Below are 23,035 nucleotides of genomic sequence, written 5' to 3'. Positions count from 1 at the left end.
GGGACATTATAGGCACCATAACAGACCAACCGAGGAGCGAGGCTGAGATGCCCGCATACGCGGACAGACAGGTTAATAGAAGGAACGGTCTGAACTCGACCTTTAGGCAGACTTTCTCGCAGACTTTTGCGGCGCAGTTTGATACAAACCGGAACTGAAGGTGGCATACATTTTCAACACTAAGGAACATTACAAGGACGCGGATATTGTGAGCCACAGAGACCAGAGTTTTCGGTGTTTTACGGGGACGGTATCGCGACCCATCAAATCCAGCTGGGGAAGGGCTTTCGACAACAGCGGAGGCCTTTGTGAAGATCAGGGATTACGAGAAAAAATATTATTTTTTTCGTTTTCCCAAATACCGTGCTCATTTGGAGCTTTAAATAGCTAATCACTTACAATGTTTTTTTTCCTTATAACTGTCTTATGGTCTAAAGCAGGAGCACCAGAAGCAGATTAAACACGTGTGTGTTGTACACAATCCATTCAAGGACACAATTCTTAAAGCAACAGTTGAGTCTTGCCACATATATAAAACTCGAGTAAATGGTAAAAAGAAAGTTTGATAAAACAGCAGTACAAAGTGTTGTTTTTTTTAAATGGGGAACGTCTGTGGTGCATTCTAGAGCATATCTGGCGCTATTTTAGTCGTTTTTAACGTCGGGAAAATGTACCTATTTTGACTGCCAATGCGTATTTTTTAACAATACGGTATACACATCTTTTTCTTCGCCATTAGACGAGCAAACAAAAGATACTTTTATAAAGGTAAAGCATTAGGTAGTACCATCTATTAAACTTCAACCATTATGGTTTTATTCTATCTGATATAACAGTTCAAACATTTCGGGTAGAGTAGAACAGAATAAAGGTTTACATTATTTATTCAATTTCATACAAAAATGCATCAATAAGCAATAAGACCTAACATCAACAAACGCCTAACAAACATAACTCTGCCCGTCAAAATACAATGTAAATGTATTTAACAATAAAGAAATTTATCAGCCAAGGCCCAAGGGCATGATATTGGTCCATAGAAAATGTGTCAAAAGTCAGTTATGTTTTCAAAAGAATGTGTAAAACTAAGAAAATGTTTCAATTATAACTTTGGTCCACAATAAATAAGTATGTAATCGATCAGTCCACTACGTAAGCCAGCATTCCAGCTACATGCAACCACGGACCTATAAACCCCGTGATGCAACTTGATAGTGTTGATGGTAAGATTTCATGAAAAGACACTGCATAGGAATCCAGATATACTTGATAATGAAACACTAATATTTTCTTTATCTTAAGAAGCTATATTCTTCTCCTTGGCAAGGTCAGTGTACAACCAGTGTTAAACACTCACTCTTTCTGCCGTCTGTCTACACACACCTTAGTAGTCCAGTTAAAATCAGGGAGTCCAATACATGTAGAAAAGTTCATTGTCAAAAAAGGAGAAGTATTTATAGCTAAATAGCTTCAAAACAATATTTGTTTGAAAGTTTTTAGAAACTAACAAGAATACTTTCTTTTGCCTGAACTACTGCATGAGTCTGGTGGATTACCACGCCTAAGAGTCAGTGCCAACATTTAGGAGTCCTGGACCCTGACAACAATAGCTCAGAGGATTCGTTTTCCAGCTAGACTTGGTAGTGGAACACTGACATTTTCTTCACCTTGGTGAGGTCTGTGTGGAGTGTTTTCATGTTCTGTTTCAACAGAGGGAGGTCTGACAACACAGTCTGGGGATGAGCAGGCTGTCTCCGGGACTGGACGGCATCCATTGCCTCCAGCACTGTAAAATATTGAGTTAAGAATGGTTTAATTGGTTTTTATATAAAAATAATGTGAGAAAAAAGGTTTATTCAGCAATGTTTGTATAATATTGACCAAAGTTATAATTTTTGTACAATGCATAAAAGAGTTAGAGTTTGTTTCCTATGGGAATTATATGTCTCTCCCTCTCACCACCCCACTCCCACACCAAAAAATATTAATCATGTCAAGCATCTGCTCATGATGATTATTTTGGAAAAGTATCAAGAATATGAAGCTAATTTTTAAAAGTAGTTTGTTCGACAAAAATGTGACAAAAAATCAATGAGACCATGTTCTTAACATTTTTTGCAGACAAGAGTCTCTATGTGCACTTGAAGTAAAAAATAAGCTATTGTTTGGTTAAAAATTTAAATGGACCTCAAAGTAAAGAATTTGAAATAAAAATGAGCTAACAGGATGCACACGTAATTAAACAAAATCACGCTTTCTTCAAAATGATATCTTTAGTGGATCTATTTCCATGTTTCCTGGTACAAGGGACTATAGTTAACACTCACTTTTTTAAAATTGGCCGAGGCCAACTCTGATCAGTATTTCAAACTTAGAGTTATGGTATAATCACAACACAAATTAAGAGTCATCAAACATACGAAAAGTTAATCTGACTGAAACGTAATACAATTTAACAAATGAGTGGTATTTATGCTTGGTAAGAAGAAATACAGTTAATGTAGTTGTATGATAAATAAGCATTTTCCATTACTATTTTGCTGTACTAAAAAATGCCTTTTAATGCTTTATTTTTGCTGTTGACTGCTGAATATGGAGCCAAAAAAATCCTGTCAAACAGAATATGTAAAATTAATGACTTAATTTTTCATCACAATTTCATGCAGACAAACAAATCTCTATGTGCAATATATATTAAATCAAAGGGCCATAATTTGTGAAAATGACCCTACCTGTACATATCCATCTAATTGTACAGCTAGGGTAAGTACATGTACTTATCATTCCTGTAAAGTTTCATCCAAATTCCTCGAGCAGTTTGGTGATTTCGCACAATCATACTTTGTGTGATTCAGACAGGCCAATGGCCAGTACAACATCAAAACTTCCGTGGGAGACATAATGATTACCACAGTATTAAGACAATACATCTACTTGGTTAAAGTTTTTACACTTCATCTCCAATGATTACACCAGTGCTATATCATTCCCACTTTTTTATTTTCAGGGACTCAGGGAATCTATAAATCAAACATCTTATTGATTTCCCAGAGTATGAGAGAGCATTTTATTTTCACAGATGTTTTACTGAATCAACTACACCAATAACAGTACAAGTTTAAACTTACTAGTGACTTCCTCTTCTATCCTATCCAACCTATCGCTGATCTCCCCTTGAACACGGAGAATATGGGACAGCAGATTTTTCTCGCAGACCTCTACAGGATCCTCTATTACACTCTCTGTACTGTCAGAGTGGGTTCCGATGTCCTCCTCTACACCCTGGGGGGGAACAAATGTTTAATGATATGAGCAGTTACCGTATGAGATGTACAAATGAGCCTGTTTTATTATTAAGGCATTGGTGACAATGCGGACTTTTGATGCCTGGTCACCCCAAATCATTTTGGTAGCATTTGATAAGGAATTGTGTTTGCTAAACTTTTATATGAACAAAAGCTATCACAGAATGAGATTAATATCTCGCAACACTGCCCTCATAGGAAATGGCAGTGAACTATTTAGAAATCCCACCTTAAATAGAAAATGCTGTTGTTAAGAGTTATGGTGCTTGTACACTTTACTTCCTCTCATTCAGCTTTACCACTGAATGAAGTTGATTAAATTCCACCTAGTAGTTTTTAAAATTATGCTCTTGACAAGAAAAAAGTAACGAAGGGCAATTACTCTGTAATTTTATAAAGCTAAAATAGAGTAATAGTTCCTGTACACTGCACTTCCTCCCATGTTCCTTTACCATTGTATGAAGTTTTATTAGATTCCAACCCATAGTTTTCAAGTTATGCTTCAGACAAGAAAAGTAATAAATGGCATAAAAGGTTCATGTTATTAGCTGAAATAGAGTCCAGTGGATTTCAAGTTATGGGCCGGACAGAGAAAATTGCTACGAACAAACCGACCCTAGGGTGACTCCAATTTATCCCCTTGTTGGGGAAATAGAAATAGAAGATAAAAAAAAAATCCTTTAAAGATGAAGTTATTGCAGACTGCATTAAGTTTACAACCCATAACCAATATATATAGTTGAAAATCTTTGGAGATAAAAACAACAGGTGCCAGCAAACTTTAAAACAAAGCATTATACTTGCAAACTCATGAATTTCTACAGCAAACAATATGCTAGAACAATGCTTGCTTCATTATAACGTTAGTTTTATAAACCAATTTTTTGGTAGCCGAAACCTCCAAGCCACGTAAAAAATTATTTCCCACAGCCTTGTTTTATCATTAAAATACATAACTTTAAGGACTTGTTTCATACCTGTGTAGCACCAGTGGTTTGCTGTAGTGAGCCACCAGGCTTGTCATTCTGGAGGGAAGTGTTTGTGCTAGATTCAGGCACATCTTGGGAATTAGTTGGTAGTGTTGAACCCTTAGGCTGAGATTCCACTGTTAAGACATCTCCATTAGCAGAACAACTACCTGAAGTGTCATTTCTTTGAAATTCTTGATCACCATTTGAGCTTGGTTCTGGTCTAGTGTTCACGGTTAATCCGTTTTCACCAGACTCGGGTCTAGGTCTCACACAGCCTCCAGAATTACCCATAGTTACATTCACAGAGCTATTTTCCACCTCACTTTCATCGGCCGAAGAGACAGGTTCTTTTTTAACTTCTACTAACTCTATTTTATTATCAGATTTGATCTCAGTTTTGACATCTGAGTTCAGCCCCTTTGATGGGTCTATGAGATCAGAGTTATCTTCCCTTTTTATTTGAACAATGGTGTAGTTATCTCCCCCTTTGGGGCAAGTCTCTATGGTTTCCTGGAGGGGATCCATGACATCCCAATCCAATCGCCATTGTCTGAGTTTGGTTTCATCTTTCGTCCTAAAAAAAATCCTTCAAATTAGCAAAGCACCAAAATGTAAAATCCATAGTTAAAATTGTAAAATATTTTTGTGAAAACTGTACTTATATATGAAATAAGACTCTATATGAATGCATACAGGCTAAATAGTTACAATGTAAATTAGTTTATCAGAGAATATTCATAAACACATAATTATGTAATCCTGTTACTTGGCTGAATGAAGATTTTGCCAAACAAATGTTCTAAATCTATTAATCAAGATAACAAAGATAAACACAACAACTTAAATGTAAAACAAATGTAAATGTTTTGTCCCAGACAGTTAAATGTCATTATAAGGAGGATAACAAGTGGGCACTTAGGTAAAGCTTAGGTAATCAATACCCCAGCAACACCCAGATAACCGATAGGTAATTACCCAGTTTTCTCAATAATTGATGAATTGCATTGCGTAAGTGTTTTCTGTGCATTAGACATGCAACTATTGTTAGAAAATCAATCACAATGGCTGATAAAATGTTTGCCGGCATCTAGTTTTACTTTCCTGTCGAGAATTATTCTTTTTTTTTATTCGTTGATGCTAACTTTTAATCACATGAAAATACAAGAGGGCCAAATGGCCCTGAATCGCTCACCTGTCATATATTGACCGCGAATGACCCAATATCGAACTTGACCTATATTGTTCTAGAGATGATCATTCTGACCAAGTTGAATTGAGATAAGCCTAAAATTGTGACCTCTATTGTGTTCACAAGGTTTTTCTACTAATTTACCTAGTGACCTAGTTTTTGACCTGGGTTGACCCAATATGGAACTTGACCTAGCTTATGTTAAGATGATCATTCTGACCAAGTTTCATTAAGATTAGGCTAAAATTGTGACCTCTATTGTGTTCACAAGGTTTTTTTACTATCTGACCTAGTGACCTAGTTATTGACCGCGGATGACCCAATGTGGAACTTGACCTAGATTTTATAAAGATGATCAGTCTGACCAAGTTTCATAAAGATTAGGCTAAAATTGTGACCTCTATTGTGTTCATAAGGTTTTTCTAATATCTGACCTAGTGACCTAGTTATTGACTGCGGGTGACCCAATATCGAACATGACCCAGATTTTATAGAGATGATCATTCTGACCAAGTTGCATTAACATTAGGCTAAAATTGTGACCTCTATTGTGTTCACAAGGTTTTTCTACTAATTGACCTATTGACCTAGTTATTGACGGTAAATGACCCAATATCGAACTTGACCTAGATTTTATAGAGATGATCATTCTGACCAAGTTACATTTAGATTAGGCTTAAGTTGTGACCTCTATTGTGTTCACAAGGTTTTTATACTAATTGACCTAGTGACCTAGTTATTGACCGCGAATGACCCAATATCGAACTTGACCTATATTTTTCTAGAGATGATCATTCTGACCAAGTTGAATTGAGTTAAGCCTAAAATTGTGACCTCTATTGTGTTCACAAGGTTTTTCTACTAATTGACCAAGTGACCTAGTTTTTGACCTGGGTTGACCCAATATGGAACTTGACCTAGCTTATGTTAAGATGATCATTCTGACCAAGTTTCATTAAGATAAGGCTAAAATTGTGACCTCTATTTTGTTCACAAGGTTTTTCTAATAATTGACCTAGTGACCTAGTTATTGACTGCGTATGACCCAATATCGAACTTGACCCAGATTTTATAGAGATGATCATTCTGACCAAGTTGCATTAAGATTAGCCTAAAATTGTGACCTCTATTGTGTTCACAAGGTTTTTGTACTAATTGACCTAGTGACCTAGTTATTGACCGCAGATGACCCAATATCGAACTTGACCTAGATTTTATAGAGATGATCATTCTGACCAAGTTGCATTGAGATTAGGCTAAAATTGTGACCTCTATTGTGTTCACAAGGTTTTTGTACTAATTGACCTAGTGACCTAGTTATTGACCGTGAATGACCCAATATCAAACTTGACCTACATTTTATAGCGATGATCATTCTGACCAAGTTGCATTGAGATTAGGCTAAAATTGTGACCTCTATTGTGTTAACAAGGTTTTTCTACTAATTGACCTAGTGACCTAGTTATTGACCGCGGATGACCCAATATCGAACATGACCTAAATTTTATAGAGATGATCATTCTGACCAAGTTGCATTGAGATTAGGCTAAAATTGTGACCTCTAATGTGTTCACAAGGTATTTCTACTAATTGACCTACTGACCTAGTTTTTGACCCCAGATGACCCAATATCGAACTTGACCTAGATTTCATAGAGCTGATCAGTCTGACCAAGTTTCATAAAGATTAGGTCAAAATTGTGACCTCTGTTGTGTTCACAAGGTTTTTCTAATAATTGACCTAGTGACCTAGTTATTGACTGCGGATGACCCAATATCGAACTTGACCTATATTTTATAGAGATGATCATTCTGACCAAGTTGCATTGAGATTAGGCTAAAATTGTGACCTCTATTGTGTTCACAAGGTTTTTCTACTAATTGACCTAGTGACCTAGTTTTTGACCTGGGTTGACCCAATATGGAACTTGACCTAGCTTATGTTAAGATGATCATTCTGACCAAGTTTCATTAAGATAAGGCTAAAATTGTGACCTCTATTTTGTTCACAAGGTTTTTCTAATAATTGACCTAGTGACCTAGTTATTGACTGCGTATGACCCAATATCGAACTTGACCCAGATTTTATAGAGATGATCATTCTGACCAAGTTGCATTAAGATTAGCCTAAAATTGTGACCTCTATTGTGTTCACAAGGTTTTTGTACTAATTGACCTAGTGACCTAGTTATTGACCGCAGATGACCCAATATCGAACTTGACCTAGATTTTATAGAGATGATCATTCTGACCAAGTTGCATTGAGATTAGGCTAAAATTGTGACCTCTATTGTGTTCACAAGGTTTTTGTACTAATTGACCTAGTGACCTAGTTATTGACCGTGAATGACCCAATATCAAACTTGACCTACATTTTATAGCGATGATCATTCTGACCAAGTTGCATTGAGATTAGGCTAAAATTGTGACCTCTATTGTGTTAACAAGGTTTTTCTACTAATTGACCTAGTGACCTAGTTATTGACCGCGGATGACCCAATATCGAACATGACCTAAATTTTATAGAGATGATCATTCTGACCAAGTTGCATTGAGATTAGGCTAAAATTGTGACCTCTAATGTGTTCACAAGGTATTTCTACTAATTGACCTACTGACCTAGTTTTTGACCCCAGATGACCCAATATCGAACTTGACCTAGATTTCATAGAGATGATCAGTCTGACCAAGTTTCATAAAGATTAGGTCAAAATTGTGACCTCTGTTGTGTTCACAAGGTTTTTCTAATAATTGACCTAGTGACCTAGTTATTGACTGCGGATGACCCAATATCGAACTTGACCTACATTTTATAGAGATGATCATTCTGACCAAGTTGCATTGAGATTAGGCTAAAATTGTGACCTCTATTGTGTTCACAAGGTTTTTCTACTAATTGACCTAGTGACCTAGTTGTTGACCGTGGATGACCCAATATCGAACTTGACCTACATTTTATAGAGATGACCATTCTGACCAAGTTGCATTGAGATTAGGCTAAAATTGTGACCTCTATTGTGTTCACAAGGTTTTTCTACTAATTGACCTAGTGACCTAGTTTTTGACCCCAGATGACCCAATATCGAACTTGACCTAGATTTTATAGAGATGATCAGTCTGACCAAGTTTCATAAAGATTAGGTCAAAATTGTGACCTCTATTGTGTTCACAAGCAATTGTGAACGGACGGACGGACGGACGGACGGACGGACGGACGGACGGACGGACGGACGACGGACGAAGAGTGATCACAAAAGCTCACCTTGTCACTACGTGACAGGTGAGCTAAAAAAGAAAATGCTTTTAATGAAAACTCTTACACTTGCCATGTAATAAATAACTCTGACACTTAGTACATTGACAACTATGAAAGAATCACAAATCAATCACTTTCTTGTATTTTCATAAACTAAGTGCCTAAATATTTAAGTAGTTTATTTTAATACTTATCTGAACTGTCTATAATATCACAGGCAATACCAACAAACGGATATCTTCAACCGTAAAGTTCAAAAACAAAATTTGTTCATTATAAACACATATAGTATAGATTTAGATACACATACATGTTAAATGCCAACAGAGTTTTATATTAAGATGAATTCCTGACTTCCATTTATGTCAAAAAGTCAAACAAAACCATGCTAATTGAAGCCACTCTTAGCTGTTTTTCACAACTAATCAAGGGATATTCCTTAACTATTATCAACATGAGAATAGTCGGCTGGCTAAGCGTGTGGGTCAGCAGTAATATGTGTACCAAGTTTCATGAGAGTAACTTGAATAGTTTTGAGGTCTGATGTTTATGCATGAGTTATGGCATTACTGAATAATGGATTATTCAAGCCAGATGTATAGGCCCTGCTTCCTATCAGTCTATGCAAATTGTCACTGGTAACATGTGTACTAAGTTTCAGGTGAATATATTGAACTTTTTTCTTAATTTTTTTCACAATGACCCACCTAAGTATCTTGAGTTGCAGTTTGAGACTGTAGAGGACAGTATTCAGGTGGTGTATGTCGGCTACGAGGGTATGCGTGGTCTTCACCGTGCTGCACTTCTCCTCTGACATCCCCGCGCGCGGAAGGTAGCTCAACGATGGAATCTCACCAGTCTTAAACCAATCCTGCTCATGGATATACTTGGCACTCTCACGAACACCTGCATTAGCAGAGGGTCAAATTAGCAACAATTATAATATACATCATGAATTAGCAAGAAACCCTTACAGCAAATAAGGTTGTACATGTATATGGTTATACAGCAGAACAGCTGCAAAAAAAACTGCAAACCGTCAGAAGGGCGACTTTCAAAGCAAGACTGCCATTTTCTGGCTTTTTTTTATTTTTCAAGGCCTGGTCATCTTGTATTTTGAAGAAGGGATGACAATTACCTGTACATGGCACCAACTACATCAAATGTTAAAAAAAAAATATCTCTTAGTGAAAAGCTAGTACATTTGAATAAGTTTTTGAATGCTCGGCAATATTTATATATCATGAAAATAAACTTCCTGTGAACAAGGGTAATCATACCAGGTGGGTTTTCACAGACAAAGCAGACGTAGGTCTTGGGCAGGGTTCTCTCTGTGATGCCGAAACATGCAGCATGTTGCCAGCACATACACACCTCACACTGCAATACATAACAGTATATATTACGCTGATTGATCAGAATTTTCTTATAGTTAACAAAGTTGTGACTTCTGTATGTCGTTGTTGTTAACTTTCAACTCGTAACTGCTATGTAAGTTAAATGGATACACTTGTGGTCTACTCTATGTCAAACAAGTTTTAGGACAAGTATTTCAGCTATTTATATTTAAATATATATGTGAGTACTTCATCAAATAGTTCACATTTTAAAGTTAACAAAAAATTCTGAACCATTAACCCAATGTTGCTAAATGCTATATGGTTCTGTTCATCTAAATGGCCAAGTCCATGTTAGTTTGAGCCACTAAAACCGCATTAAATATTAACATCATTCATTTAATAGCTCTGTCCACAGAATAAAGACCTTCCCCCTAAATCACAGTGCTTATTTGCTTTATAATCAGTTATCTTTGAAATAAAGGTTTATATAGGAAATATTAAGGTTTCTATGAGATAGAAATGGTTTTGAAAAATGTAAAAACATACAAGATTTTGAATCATACTATACTTTAAAGTGGTAACACCAGTTGAGTTTAAGATTTGAATTCAGTATTTTGATGATATTGGGGCCTTGCGTGTAAATCTCTGCCCACCTGTATCATGAGCCCGTTCTCCTCCTGGAAGTCACAGATACAGTTGACAAGCTCGTCTGGCTTGAGGAAATCTTCGGCGTCTGTTACGCTCGAGTCCTCGAGACTCTGAGTCTCCGCCTTTATCTCCATTTTCACGCCCAGGTTCGAGTCCTCTGACGTGTATGAGTCTGGATGTTTGACAGGGGATGTCTGGATGCCTGTATCTTCAGTATCTGTGACAAAATGGTTGAATTAGAACAGAGTATCATCTTACTATCAGTTATAAAACATCTACAAAATGTCATACAGAATGTTATTAAAATCATTTACATTGAAACAGTGATAATTAATAAATATTTGGACAAAAGAATGGGCAGATTCCAACAAATAGGCAGGTTTTCATTAAGGGGCAGATTTGCACAAGCATAAAACATGTTATATAAACAGAACCACAAACAATTTGAGATGGCAATGACCTCATCATCGCAACTCAATCAACCTGTAGGATTCTAAAATTAGATTCAACCATTTGTGGGATTTATTCTTTGAATAAAACCTAACCTGCCTGTTTGCGGAAAACTTCATGTTCATGGGACACTTCCCATTTATAACCTTTCATATATATATAAAAAAAACGACACAAAAGAAGTTTGCAAAACATGCATGCCCCTTAATCATGTACCAAATTTAAAATGACTGTGGGGTAATTTAAGGTTACCGTATGACCAACATCCATTCCAAGATTGAGGATAGCAGTTACATTAATTGGCCATCATAGTTGACAAGTTCTAGATTCCAGTAAAACATGTATGCATTCTCCCGACAGCAGTGAATTAGTTTATTAGTTTATAAGACTACGGGCAATACTTGCTATACAGATTGTTCCCTAAAGGTCAACTGAAGTGGTAACAATTACCGCAGGGGCACTTGAATTCTGAAAGCTGGGTCTTCAAGGCTGTTAAAGTTAAGTCTACAACATGAACCTAGGCTCTTTAATATTGGACAGTGTGGACCGTCCTATATGGTGCCTGTGTCATCTGTTACATAATAAATCACTTCACCCATAGTCAGCTGCCATAAAGGGTGTTTTAAATAGTAAGGCCAATATCAGTTCATAGCTAGATTTATATCCATTTTTTTTTTGTTAATGGGGCAGTGAGTGACATTATTTTTTTATTTTTCTTAGATAACTGTTTCACTGTGTTTGTGCTCTTTCTTATTGTGCAATGTTTAAATGTTTTAGTTGAAACATGAACACAATCCTACCACATTGACACTGAAGGTTTACATAAGAGCTGTTCCTGGATAGTACTGGACCTATTGGCAAATACAGACTCTAGTTATTTGAGTTAATAAAATCTAAGGAAAAGCAGAAAATAGAGGGGGGGGCGAGCGGGGATGAAAATTTAGAAATTAATTTACAGTCACCTAACATGCATTTGGTCCCCTTGCGAAGACTCTTGTATACTGTTGTGAAATGTTGGTAACAAAGCAGAGTATTTTCTGTTTAAAAAGTGTCTTTGTGATAATACACAACTTGTTTATTAATTATTTTAGCTTCCACATTCCACAAACTAGCATATGTTTGTTCATGGTGACTTGGCATCATGTTAATAGTTAGGAAGAAAGCATACAGGACACACACATACATGACAAACCTTGTGTTGTAGGGGGTGCTGCCACATCCGGGACCTCCAGCTTCACTGTTGGTTGATACAGTGTGCCCTCTGTGGATAGGTTACGGTTCTTCTTCACAACAGACTTTTTAAAACAACTGGTACCCTGTTCAGACTCTGTTGAACCTAATGTTTTGAAAAATAATCAATGATAACAGCCCTTATAATTATGTCTGTAGAAGAGTCATGAAACAGTCCTTAAATGTTTGCAAGAGAGGCATGAAGTGGCCCCTTTTATGGCCCCTATTTGTCTATAAAAGAGGTATGAAACAGTCTAACATGTCTGAAAAAAATGGTCATTTCATTGCACCTATATGTCTGTAAATGTGGCCCCTTTCATGGCCCCTATGTCTTTAAAATAGCCATGAATAAGTTCCTTTTTTGTCTGTATGAGAGGCATGAAGTGCCCCCTTTCATGGCCCCTATGTCTGTCAAAGTGGCCCCTTTCATGGCTAATATGTCTCGAAAAGAGGCATGAATCAATTCCTGTTTGTCTGTAAAGGAGGCATGAAACGGCAGCTACATGTCCATAATAGAGGCATCAGTACAGCAGTATTGGAAAATTTAAGTGCCATTTCTGCAATAGTATTCCGTGAGAAAATATGAGAGTTATTATACCTTTTCATACTGTAAGTAATTTTTGCCTAAATCAATATAATAATGGATAAAATAATTATCTGAGATGTTCCCATACAAGCTGTCACCAATTTCAGTAAACAAAGTAGTAGGAAATATGTGAAAGAGCTTTGTAGCTAATTAGAGAATAGATTTCAAATCAGGGCTATATTTCTAGTGTGTCTGTGAACAGCAACCATAGTTATCAAAAATATCATGCCCGCAATATTCATTACACAAGCTTATTTGTCTTTTTATTGACTAAAAAAAATATATTTATCAATCTGATCTAGTTAAGACAATTCAAAATCCAAGAACATACAAGTGCTTGTAGTCTTTCTCCGCTTCTTCTTAGGTGGCAGAGGTGGATCCCCCTCGGTCATGTGGTAATACTTGATGTGGTAGTCTAGCAGGTGTGCCTTGCGGAAACTCTTGTTACAACCCTCAAAGTGACACTTGTATGGGTTATGGTCCTGTTCCACTACAAACGCTTTTGGAGGCAGGATGGCTGAACCACTCTTGCCGACACCTGAATCATGGATTGTTATGATTGTGTGGATTTAGGGGCTTTACCTTCGATTTTTGCTGATATAGAGTTGAGTTTTAGACAATGCAAGAATAGCTTGCCCATATACAGAGAGAACACGAAAGGTAATAGCATAAATTGTCAAAGATCTACATTTCAAATAAGAATACATGTACATGTACATGTAGTGAAGCTTAACTTTTAATTGTGTATTCAGTGCAATTAAGAATAGGTAAAATAATTTGCAGATATGGTCTGTGGTACAGAACAGATGAGAATTGAACAGTACTAACCAGCCACACTGATATCACTACCAGCCAATGCAGGGTCTGCCTGGTCCTCTCCCTGTAGAAATAATGTCAATTAGTTCGACTCAACATTATACAGCATCAGAAAAACAATTCTGCATTAATTTTACCTCTAAATACATGTATCTATTGACGAAAAAATTAATGCCAATTAAAAAAGTCACATTAGTATTACCAGGGCTTTTTCTGCCCATTTTGGAAAAAAAAACCTTGACATTTTGGGAAAATTTGAGACGCCATGAGTCGCTGACGTCTAAATTAGGAAATTTTACAGTTAAAATAACAATGTATTAAGTTTCCTGCAAATCAGTAAATTATTAAATATTAGTTCCTTTTTCCATTAAAAATACCTGAAACGGCTGAAATATCAATTCTTGGTTTAAATATCTATTGCAATAAATCATGACACATAATATTTCATACTGATCTCTGAATGGGATGAAAATCAATGATTTCTGAATTCAGATAAAAAGACATTGATAATAAAAATATAATAATAATGATTTTGATTGGGATTTTTTTCTGAAGATTGGAAAAATATCATAAATTTTGCTTTGGGAATGGTTCAGATAGTCCTGTTTACTCCACTATAACCAATTATTGATAAAAAATGTCAATTTTGACAATGCCAATTTTATGAACATGTACATGTCATAAAATATTCATTTTTGATATAATAATTAGATAGAAATAACATAAACAAACATAATGTTTATTATAGTGTTTTATTTTATGACTATTAACGAATTATTCAAAGTTGTAACCGACTACAGTTAATGGATGTTAGTCCCTGAGTTTAATACATATATGCTAGCACTTCTTTCAAATCTTATAGGGCAAAATTTTCATGAATATGCTATATAATTGCCTGAATTGAACTTCAGCCAGTAGAAGACAAAAGCTAGGGAAATAAAGGATGAATGGCCATAAGAGTATTCCTAAATGTGCTAGACATTCACCTTGGTGTAATCTGTCTGTGTAGCTATTGGTTCCCCATGTACTGGCACCTGCTCAGGGGCTGGCTGCTCCAGGGAGTTGACAATACTAGCCAGGTCCGCCCCATCAAAGGTCTGACGTTTCCTGCGAGGTTTAGCACACTTCTTTTTCTCCAACAGTTCCTGGGTAAGCTCGAACTTGGTTTTCTCTCCAGATAGTGACCGGGATCTCTCCTTAGGGACATCTATAATAGTTTATGTTGATGGAAAACTCTTATTAAACACGAATCCCATCAAACAATATAACAATTGATTGGTACATGCAAATTAATCATTGAAAATAAAAACTGAATGTCAAAAATAATTTATTGAACATTTCATGATAACAAAAGGACCAACAACTTCATTATATAATAAGAAGCAAACTAGAAGCGCCGCAATGCGACGAAACCAGGTTTTTGTTATGGGCAATCAGAAATTATAGCCAATTAATTTGTTGTTTGAGCAAGTTCAATCTGCAGCTTCATATAAGCTATATTCACACTAAGATTCATCACTATCCATCAATTCTAACTAAGTTGTTGGGCAGAAAAACATTTTTCTATTTTTAGGAACAGTGACCTTGACCCCACTTCCCAAGATAGCTCTTCACATAAGCTACCTTCGCTCTAAGTTTCATCAATATCTATCAATGCTAACTAAAGTTATTGGGCAGAAACCATTTTTCTATTTTTAGTAACAGCAACCTTGATCCCACCCCCCTCAAAAGAAATTCCAAGCTTGCTCTTCACATAAGCTACTAGTACCTACACACAAAATTTCGTCAATATCTATCAATCCTAACTAAAGTTATTGGGCAGAAACCATTTTTCTATTTTTAGTAAAAGTGACCTTGACCTTAGCTCCACCCCCCTCAAAAGCAATCCCATGCTAGCTCGGTACATAAGCTACCTACACACCAAGTTTTATCAATATCTATCAATCCTAACTAAAGTTATTAGGCGGACACCATTTTTAAATTTTTAGTAACAGTGACCTTGACCTTAGCCCCACCCCCCTCAAAAGCAATCCCAAGCTAGCTCTTTACATAAGCTACCCACACACCAAGTGTAATCAATATCTATCAATGCTATCAAAAGTTATTTGGCAAAAAACATTTTTCTATTTCAAGTAACAGTGACATTGACCGTAGCCCCTCCCCACTCAAAAGCAATCCCAAGCTAGCTCTTCACATGCTACCTACACACCAAGTTTCATCAATATCTGTCAATCCTAACTAAAGTAATTGGGCGGAAACTATTTTTCTATTTTTAGTTATAGTGACCTTGACCATAGCCCCTCCCCACTCAAAAGCAATTCCAAGCTAGCTCTTCATATAAGCTACCTACACACTAAGTTTCATCAATATCTATCAATGCTAACTAAAGTTATTGGGCAGAAACCATTTTTCTATTTTTAGTAACAGGCGACCTTGACCTTAGCCCTACCCCCCTCAAAAGCAATCCCAAGCTAGCTCTGTACATAAGCTACCTACACACCAAGTTACATCAATATCTATCAACGCTAACTAAAGTTATTGAACAGAAACCAATGTTTGACGCCCGCCCACCCGCCCGCCCAACGACAACCTCATTCTAATAACCCGGTTTTCGTTGAAAACCTGGTTAAAAAAACTGCTTACAGAAGCACTAACCCTTGGCACAAAACAGCATGCTCCATCAATAATAGTACAGTCGAAGCCCGTTGGCTCGAAATCGCTTGGCTCGATTTCCTTGTTGGCTCGAACTTTATGTCAAGCCCCGATTTTGTTGAATGCTTTGTAAGCATTCCCGCTTGGCTCGATATTCGCGAGGCTCGAAGTATTTTGGCCAGTCCCTTGGATATCGAGCCAACAGGTTTCGACTGTATTGTTATTTAATGCTGCCCCAAATCAGCTTAATGTTTAATTTGTCTAACCTCATTTTATCTATGTTTAATTAAATTGGTTGCAGCTTTATTTTTTTGCAATATGTACTTATTATATTTACTCCAGTTATTAAAAAATATGCACTATGTTACCGGGAACTACGTCAAGTTTCATCTTAGCTTTCTTCAACACAGGCTCAGGTACCGGCTCAATCTCAAAGCTCTGCTGCAAGTGGAAAACATTTCAATTATAATTTGTATAATTTACTATAGATTTTAATTGTCAAATTTTTACCTTTATTACTATTGAATTTGCCCAGATATAATACCCACTTATTGCATTAAGAGAAGCATTCTAGTCATATTTTCATATACCATCACAAAGGCTGAAAGGGAGTGTCAATGTTGCATTCAAGTATTTTAATTTGTTTCACGAGTTTTCATGAGAGTCCTCCCCTTTGAAATAATTTGGACATGAATGAAGGTTGAAATTTTTGACTAAAGTTAATCTCTGAGTGTTGTTTGCATTTAACAGCGTTTCCAAGTGAAATTAAATAAAACAGCAAATAAAATGTTGTCACTTTCACCCAGGCCTCTAAATGAGTAATCATTATCATCTGCACATTGTTACAAGAATCCTACTAAGCCATTAGAGGCCATTTTATCATCAAATATTGTAAGATCATAAATTTCAGTTGGAAAGGATGTCTATTGTATAAAATGCAATTTTAAGTTTTATTTGCAAATTCAAAAAAAAAGATCATTAAATATCACTACTACTCTGGAATATCAGTTCGATGAAGGGACCGTATGAGAGGTATGTTGATATAACAAGGCTTAGTTACTAGGAGCCCCCTTTGTGGCTGCTAATGATCAATACTTACAATTCTGATACAGCTTTTACCATAAATATTTCATCATCAGGCAGTGAACCCACCTTACTTTCCCCCGGCATGGAGCGAACATTAATGGGCTGTACCAGCTTCTTAAATCCGTCATAGAAGATCACCTCATATGAACCTGCAGATTTAAGTTGAGTATATAATACTGTTGTTTTCAAGAAAGCAAAAATAAAGTATTTTATTTTAAAAGGCAAATACAACCATCTTCGAAATATATTCAAAATATATTTCTGGTAATAACCTACCTTATAAACAAGAAATTAATTTTAACTTTACACCACAGAATTGTAATATATGGTACACTCCTCATGTTTGACTGCCATCTCTTTAACACCAGCTGACAGAAAATAGCATTGTACTCACCACTGGGCAGTATATTAGTGATTTTTGCTGGGTACATTTTACAGTCAGTCCATTTTGCGTATACCTGGTCACCAATCGTATGGTCCTGAAGGAACACAGGACACTATGAAAAAATAAACCAGGGAAACATGTTCTATACCCATGTGCCAATACTATATACAGCTAACTGACCTACACATGCTATCATTCTGTTTCATGCTACATTATAGGCTCACATAATATCGTCACCTTAGTACAAGAACTCAATATCTGCTTCTATTTCTATATGCAGTTATTGAGTTATTGCACTGAGGTGACGATATGGTGATTTCATAAGAGCCCCCCAGAGCAAATGTAAAACAAGGAGAAAAACTCAAAAATTAGCCGGAGTTATGGGCCTACTGTTTATTTATATATTTTGTCACTGTCAACAAGTGAAACAAGTTACAGTAGAATATCTTGACCACATATTGAATTATGGCCAAGGATTAAGTCTATTCAAACATCCACCCTCTGACAATACCAAGGATGAGATAAAAAGGGTTTCATTTCAATTACCTTCATGCATATATACATGATAAGACAAAACATATCAATATGACATAATCATTGTCTAGATTAAAACCTGCGCCATTTGGTTTTAATTAAAACCGTTGCCATCTGATCTGGATTAAAACTGGCAACAGTTGGTCTGGAATGACATCAACTACAGCGATTTATACATAAATGCATCTTCCCGAAGCAAGACACTATAGAAAATGAACAGAAAGGTGAAAAATTTAACAGTAAGAAAAAAAAATGTCCAAAGGTAATAAAAAAGGGGAAAAAATTGGGATATGTTAGTTAACTTGAAACAACCAAAAAAAAATGGTTACGCTTGAAAAAAAATTCACTGTAATAAATCTAGAACCATATGCTGTTGTTTTTTGTAAAATTTTAACTTTTTTTTTAATATTGTGAAAAGCTTCTTTTAAATAAAGATTTTTGACAGGGAATCAGAGAAATGTGATAAGCATTTTATTTGCTTATCGAGGCACACATTAGAATTGATTGTTAACAAAATTCTTCCTTACAAGTGATAAGCCCCTACATGATGTCTGATTTTATTACTGAAATGTTAATTTATAACCACCCAACACAAGAAGATTAAATTAAATACCAAGCCACAGAGTAAGTACATGTCTTTACCTGAAGAATATTGATTTTGCTACTGCGAATGATTTTGCATGCTGTAAGTTACATGTGCATGCAACAGCCGAGTTACACCATATCCAGAGATCATGCTTTACACTACCCATTAGAACACATTTTATAAATCACAAAAAAAGACAACCAGATTTTATTCTGCTATGTGATACAACTCACAGAGATAATAGCTCTCAAAACAACTATGACTGAGGTCTAAAAACTTCTGAAATTCACCTAAACTTAAACAACATTTACTGTCACTGAAATAAGGCTTTTGCATGTAGAAGCCCTGATTTTAACACTAGTGCTTGGCATCAAATTTCTGAACAATCCCTATTTTATCAAATTCGAAATGGGAGCAAACCCAGAAAGCATTTTACCCTAAAGGGCTTGCTTCCAAATTTTGACCAGTGTATTTAATCAAATAACAATGAAATACCCTGTTGTAGATAAAGATGATAAAGACTAGTCAGCGACATAAAATCATGACCTCTAATAGACTCAACAAGAATGTAACCACAAGCCTACCGTTTTGACTCTTTTTGACTTCTCCTTCCTCTCTGAATGCCTTATCAGGGGTCTGATGCGGTCAGAGTTCATGGTGATCCACTCATCGTAGCGCTGATTCCAGCCGTCAAAGTGAACAAGAACCTTGGCATCCTCTTCATTCACGGCCCGTATTTTTGCAGGAAACCTAGAGAAAATTATCAGCAAAGTAACTATCTTATGGTCGCAACTCAAGAATTACCAGTAAATCTTAATAGATGTTATGCACATAAAAACTTGGAAGTAAAATGTCTTCTTTAATTGTCAAAATTAAAGGCAGCCTGTTGTGTTCTTTCTAACCATTGATGCAGGTAGTCCATAGCCTCAATCTTCTCTCCCTTCCTACACTGCAGGCCCTGGCGCTGGGGAACCTTCTTTGAACCCTCGTTTTTCACAGAGCCTGATGACGTAGACGCAGCATCAAACTCTATCTGCCTAGTAGGCGGGTCAGTGATCTTTGACTTGTGACTTGTTGTGCTCTTCTCTGAGCTAGACAGGTAAGCTGATTGATCGCTCTGGCTGGCTGGGGTCACACGACCTAAATAGATCATTTATATTTGCATTGAGTGTTTTGACAAAGCAGACATGCCAATTCATGTCACATAATGTGTGAGGCAAAATTTCACACATTATGTGACATGAATTGGTTTGAAAAGAGATTTAAATAATTATTCTAAAGATGCTGATTAACTTAATATATACTTTTAGTCTATACACAATGAATCAATAATATCAAACAACTTAAACAAGGCAGTCAGAACATCTTCTTTATTCCAACCCTTCGTCACTAACCCTATTGGTTTCCTTTGAAAAAAGATGAGGCAATTAAAAGGCCAAACTCCGAGGCAATTAAAAGTCCAAACTCTATCTCCACTTGGACAACCTTGTTTTCATAATGAATTTAATACCAGGATTTGACACTAAATATAGTCTGCGAGTCCTAGATGTTGGGCCAGCGCATTGGGTCAGGCCACTAGTTCATGCAAATTAAATGATTTTTTATAATAATTGGTATTTTTCATTCATCAGGCTTATTAAACTTCACACAATGTTAAACATTGCTTCAACATTGCCCATTAGTTAACTTGAATTTAAATATTTGTCCTTGCTGTTTGACTATGAACTTATCTTAATCTGCTGGACTCCTTGATAATGACTCAGAATCCTTAAACTTGTAAGTAGGTAGTCTGATGGACGCCTGAGCAAACAAAGATAAATTTGAACAATTTATACCCGACTCAGATGGGCTTTTGTCAGTTGCTGGTGTCAGAGGTTCCACCACATCTGAGCTGCTATCCTCCACTCTCATAACCTGCTCTGGAACATCCATACCTGCCAAATACATGTCACACTCAATATGTTAAAAAAAATTACACCTGTATGTTAAGTAAATCTTACTGCAAATGACCATGCTTATGATGTGAAGGTCCATGTATACCTCAATTATTACATTGCAAATAGAGGCAAGCAATAGTTACAGCATATATTTTTAGCATTGGATAAATAAATTTTAGAAAAAAATAATTCAATTAAAACTGCCCTACTCATGACTGCAGAAATAAGCACAAACTGGCAAGCTCTGCACTGGTAAAATGCTTTCTGGACTTTCTCAACTTATGAATTTTATGTGGCAGGGCTTTTTAATAGAGTTTGATAGCTATAATTTATGTAAGAAGACGGACTTGTTCATCCAGAAGTCTTATTTTCTATGACTGTGACAAACTCAGTAAATAAAGCAACTAAACATTGGCTTGGTATTACTTTATTATACAAAAGATTTAAATGGAATGTTATAAAAAAACAGCATACTTGTTCCATCAGGAGCCAATACTGATTCAGTTTCCATATTAACCTGGCCCGCCGACTTTTCAGGTGTTGCCAACCCACCCATGCTTCCTGTGCCATCAAGTTTTTCACTACCAGCTATAGTCTTGGAACCATCAAAACATTCCACCATCTCTTGTTGTACTGTGTAGATATAAATAGTGCGAAATATAGACGTTCTACAACACAATTTATATTGAAATTAAAAAAAGACATCATAATTTATAGTAGAATGTAGCCTTAACTGAATATAATGTGAACAAAGTAAAAGAACTTCAGCGTAAATACCATTTATGATTTTAACTCAATACAATACGAAATCATAACAGTATGTCAGCATTTGCATTTAACAACTTATCAGAAAATAATTCTGTAATAAATATATCTTACCATCATCCGCCATTTTGAAAGGTTACACTCCACTTTATGTAATAACTCAAACCAATGCAGCAACACAGTGACCTCCCTGGAGCCCATTAACTCTTTAATCTAGCAACATATTTAAATGGATAAACTAATCATAAAGTATGATTCCCACCCGCAATAACAAACATTAGTTAGTTATTCGCTTTGCTGTTATAAATGTTAAAGTCTCAAAATAGAACATTTAGAAAGGTCTACTGTACATGTAACCATAGGCGGTACCGGGGGGGGGGCGGACCCGGCGCGCGCCCCCCCCCCCTAAAATTTTCCAATTATATGTATAAATTATAAATATCGTTCCATCATTGTAGATAGCTTTTAAGGTTATGATTTGCTCCACACAACAAAAATAGATCTCGATTTACCGTGGTTGTATCGAACATCTATTTGGCCACATTGGACTCTTACGAAACATAATTGGTCCGAGACGTTATGGAACGCTTTTATCGATTAAATTATCTATTATGACGTATTCAGTAGAATGTGTTAGCGTTTGGCTATCCTCCGTTTTTACGGCTATACGCAGGAAGTAAAACGCCGTTCAATCGGACACATGCGTAGTTGTACATGTAACTGACACTATGAGTCGTGTAACAAAAATTCCGAGCTGCTTGGTTTCTAGCCTGGGTTACCTGCCCTTACCATTTCATTATCGGTACTCTTGTTGTGCAGAGTACGCTGGGAAACAGACAACTTGGTTTCATGAATCATTGCAAAATGCCAGATCGGTAGACTCGAAAAGAAATAAAATATTGTTAGCCACAGATTCGAATGCATTTTATTTAAAATTTAGTAGATGCACATTTAGTTTGACTTCGTTCATATACATAGTATATATATATATATATATATATAGTTGAGTTTATTGAGCTCATAAAAATTGTCGTTATTTTTATTTCAGAAACAATTTGTTGGCCAAATAGAAATGATGTTTATTGAAATCATTTTGTTTAATTACATGTGCCTACCGAAGTTAACTATGTGATTGTTCAGCGAAATGTCACTTAAATTGTTTTGCTATGATAAAGCAATATACTAGAATAAAAAGAACACATGATGAGATTATACTGGCGTCAGTTAATACCTGAGGTCACCATCGTTTTGTTGGCAACAATAAACATACAATTATATTTTGCATATGTTGTGCTCTAAC

The 23,035-nt window shown here is 36.0% G+C and overlaps 1 protein-coding gene across 3 annotated transcripts; it reads right to left on the bottom strand.

The window, feature by feature from the left end:
- Positions 1–868: 868 nt before the first annotated feature.
- On the bottom strand, positions 869–21,885 carry LOC128243523 (PHD finger protein 20-like protein 1). 3 transcript variants are annotated; one of them, XM_052961342.1, is made up of 18 exons: positions 21,850–21,885; positions 21,445–21,603; positions 20,869–20,967; positions 19,936–20,173; positions 19,618–19,783; positions 17,923–18,025; positions 17,595–17,677; positions 16,811–16,883; positions 14,777–14,997; positions 13,803–13,854; positions 13,306–13,512; positions 12,342–12,494; positions 10,714–10,925; positions 10,001–10,100; positions 9,428–9,626; positions 4,283–4,850; positions 3,129–3,282; positions 869–1,786 (listed from the first exon to the last, which is right to left on the bottom strand). In XM_052961342.1, the coding sequence occupies exons 1-18, from the start codon at positions 21,860–21,862 to the stop codon at positions 1,632–1,634; spliced, it is 2,955 nt and encodes a 984-aa protein (XP_052817302.1). In that variant the 5' UTR covers positions 21,863–21,885; the 3' UTR covers positions 869–1,631. The 3 variants fall into 3 exon arrangements, with proteins under 3 accessions (XP_052817302.1, XP_052817303.1, XP_052817304.1); XM_052961343.1 differs by having other exon boundaries at positions 12,351–12,494; XM_052961344.1 differs by having other exon boundaries at positions 17,923–18,007.
- Positions 21,886–23,035: the final 1,150 nt, after the last annotated feature.

Source organism: Mya arenaria, chromosome 8 (assembly GCF_026914265.1).
Source record: "Mya arenaria isolate MELC-2E11 chromosome 8, ASM2691426v1".
Classification (NCBI taxonomy): domain Eukaryota; kingdom Metazoa; phylum Mollusca; class Bivalvia; order Myida; family Myidae; genus Mya; species Mya arenaria.
Note: the sequence above shows the minus strand (reverse complement) of the source record. Positions and strands in the feature narration are given on the sequence as shown.

What these genes read in the sequence shown, in the direction of transcription:
- LOC128243523 (XM_052961342.1), bottom strand. An exon ending in ATGGACTACCTGCATCAATG is followed by an intron (nt 19,784 to 19,935) that starts GTTAGAAAGAAC and finishes AATTTTCTCTAG; the next exon opens with GTTTCCTGCAAAAATACGGG. An exon ending in CCATGCCGGGGGAAAGTAAG is followed by an intron (nt 16,884 to 17,594) that starts GTGGGTTCACTG and finishes TTCCACTTGCAG; the next exon opens with CAGAGCTTTGAGATTGAGCC.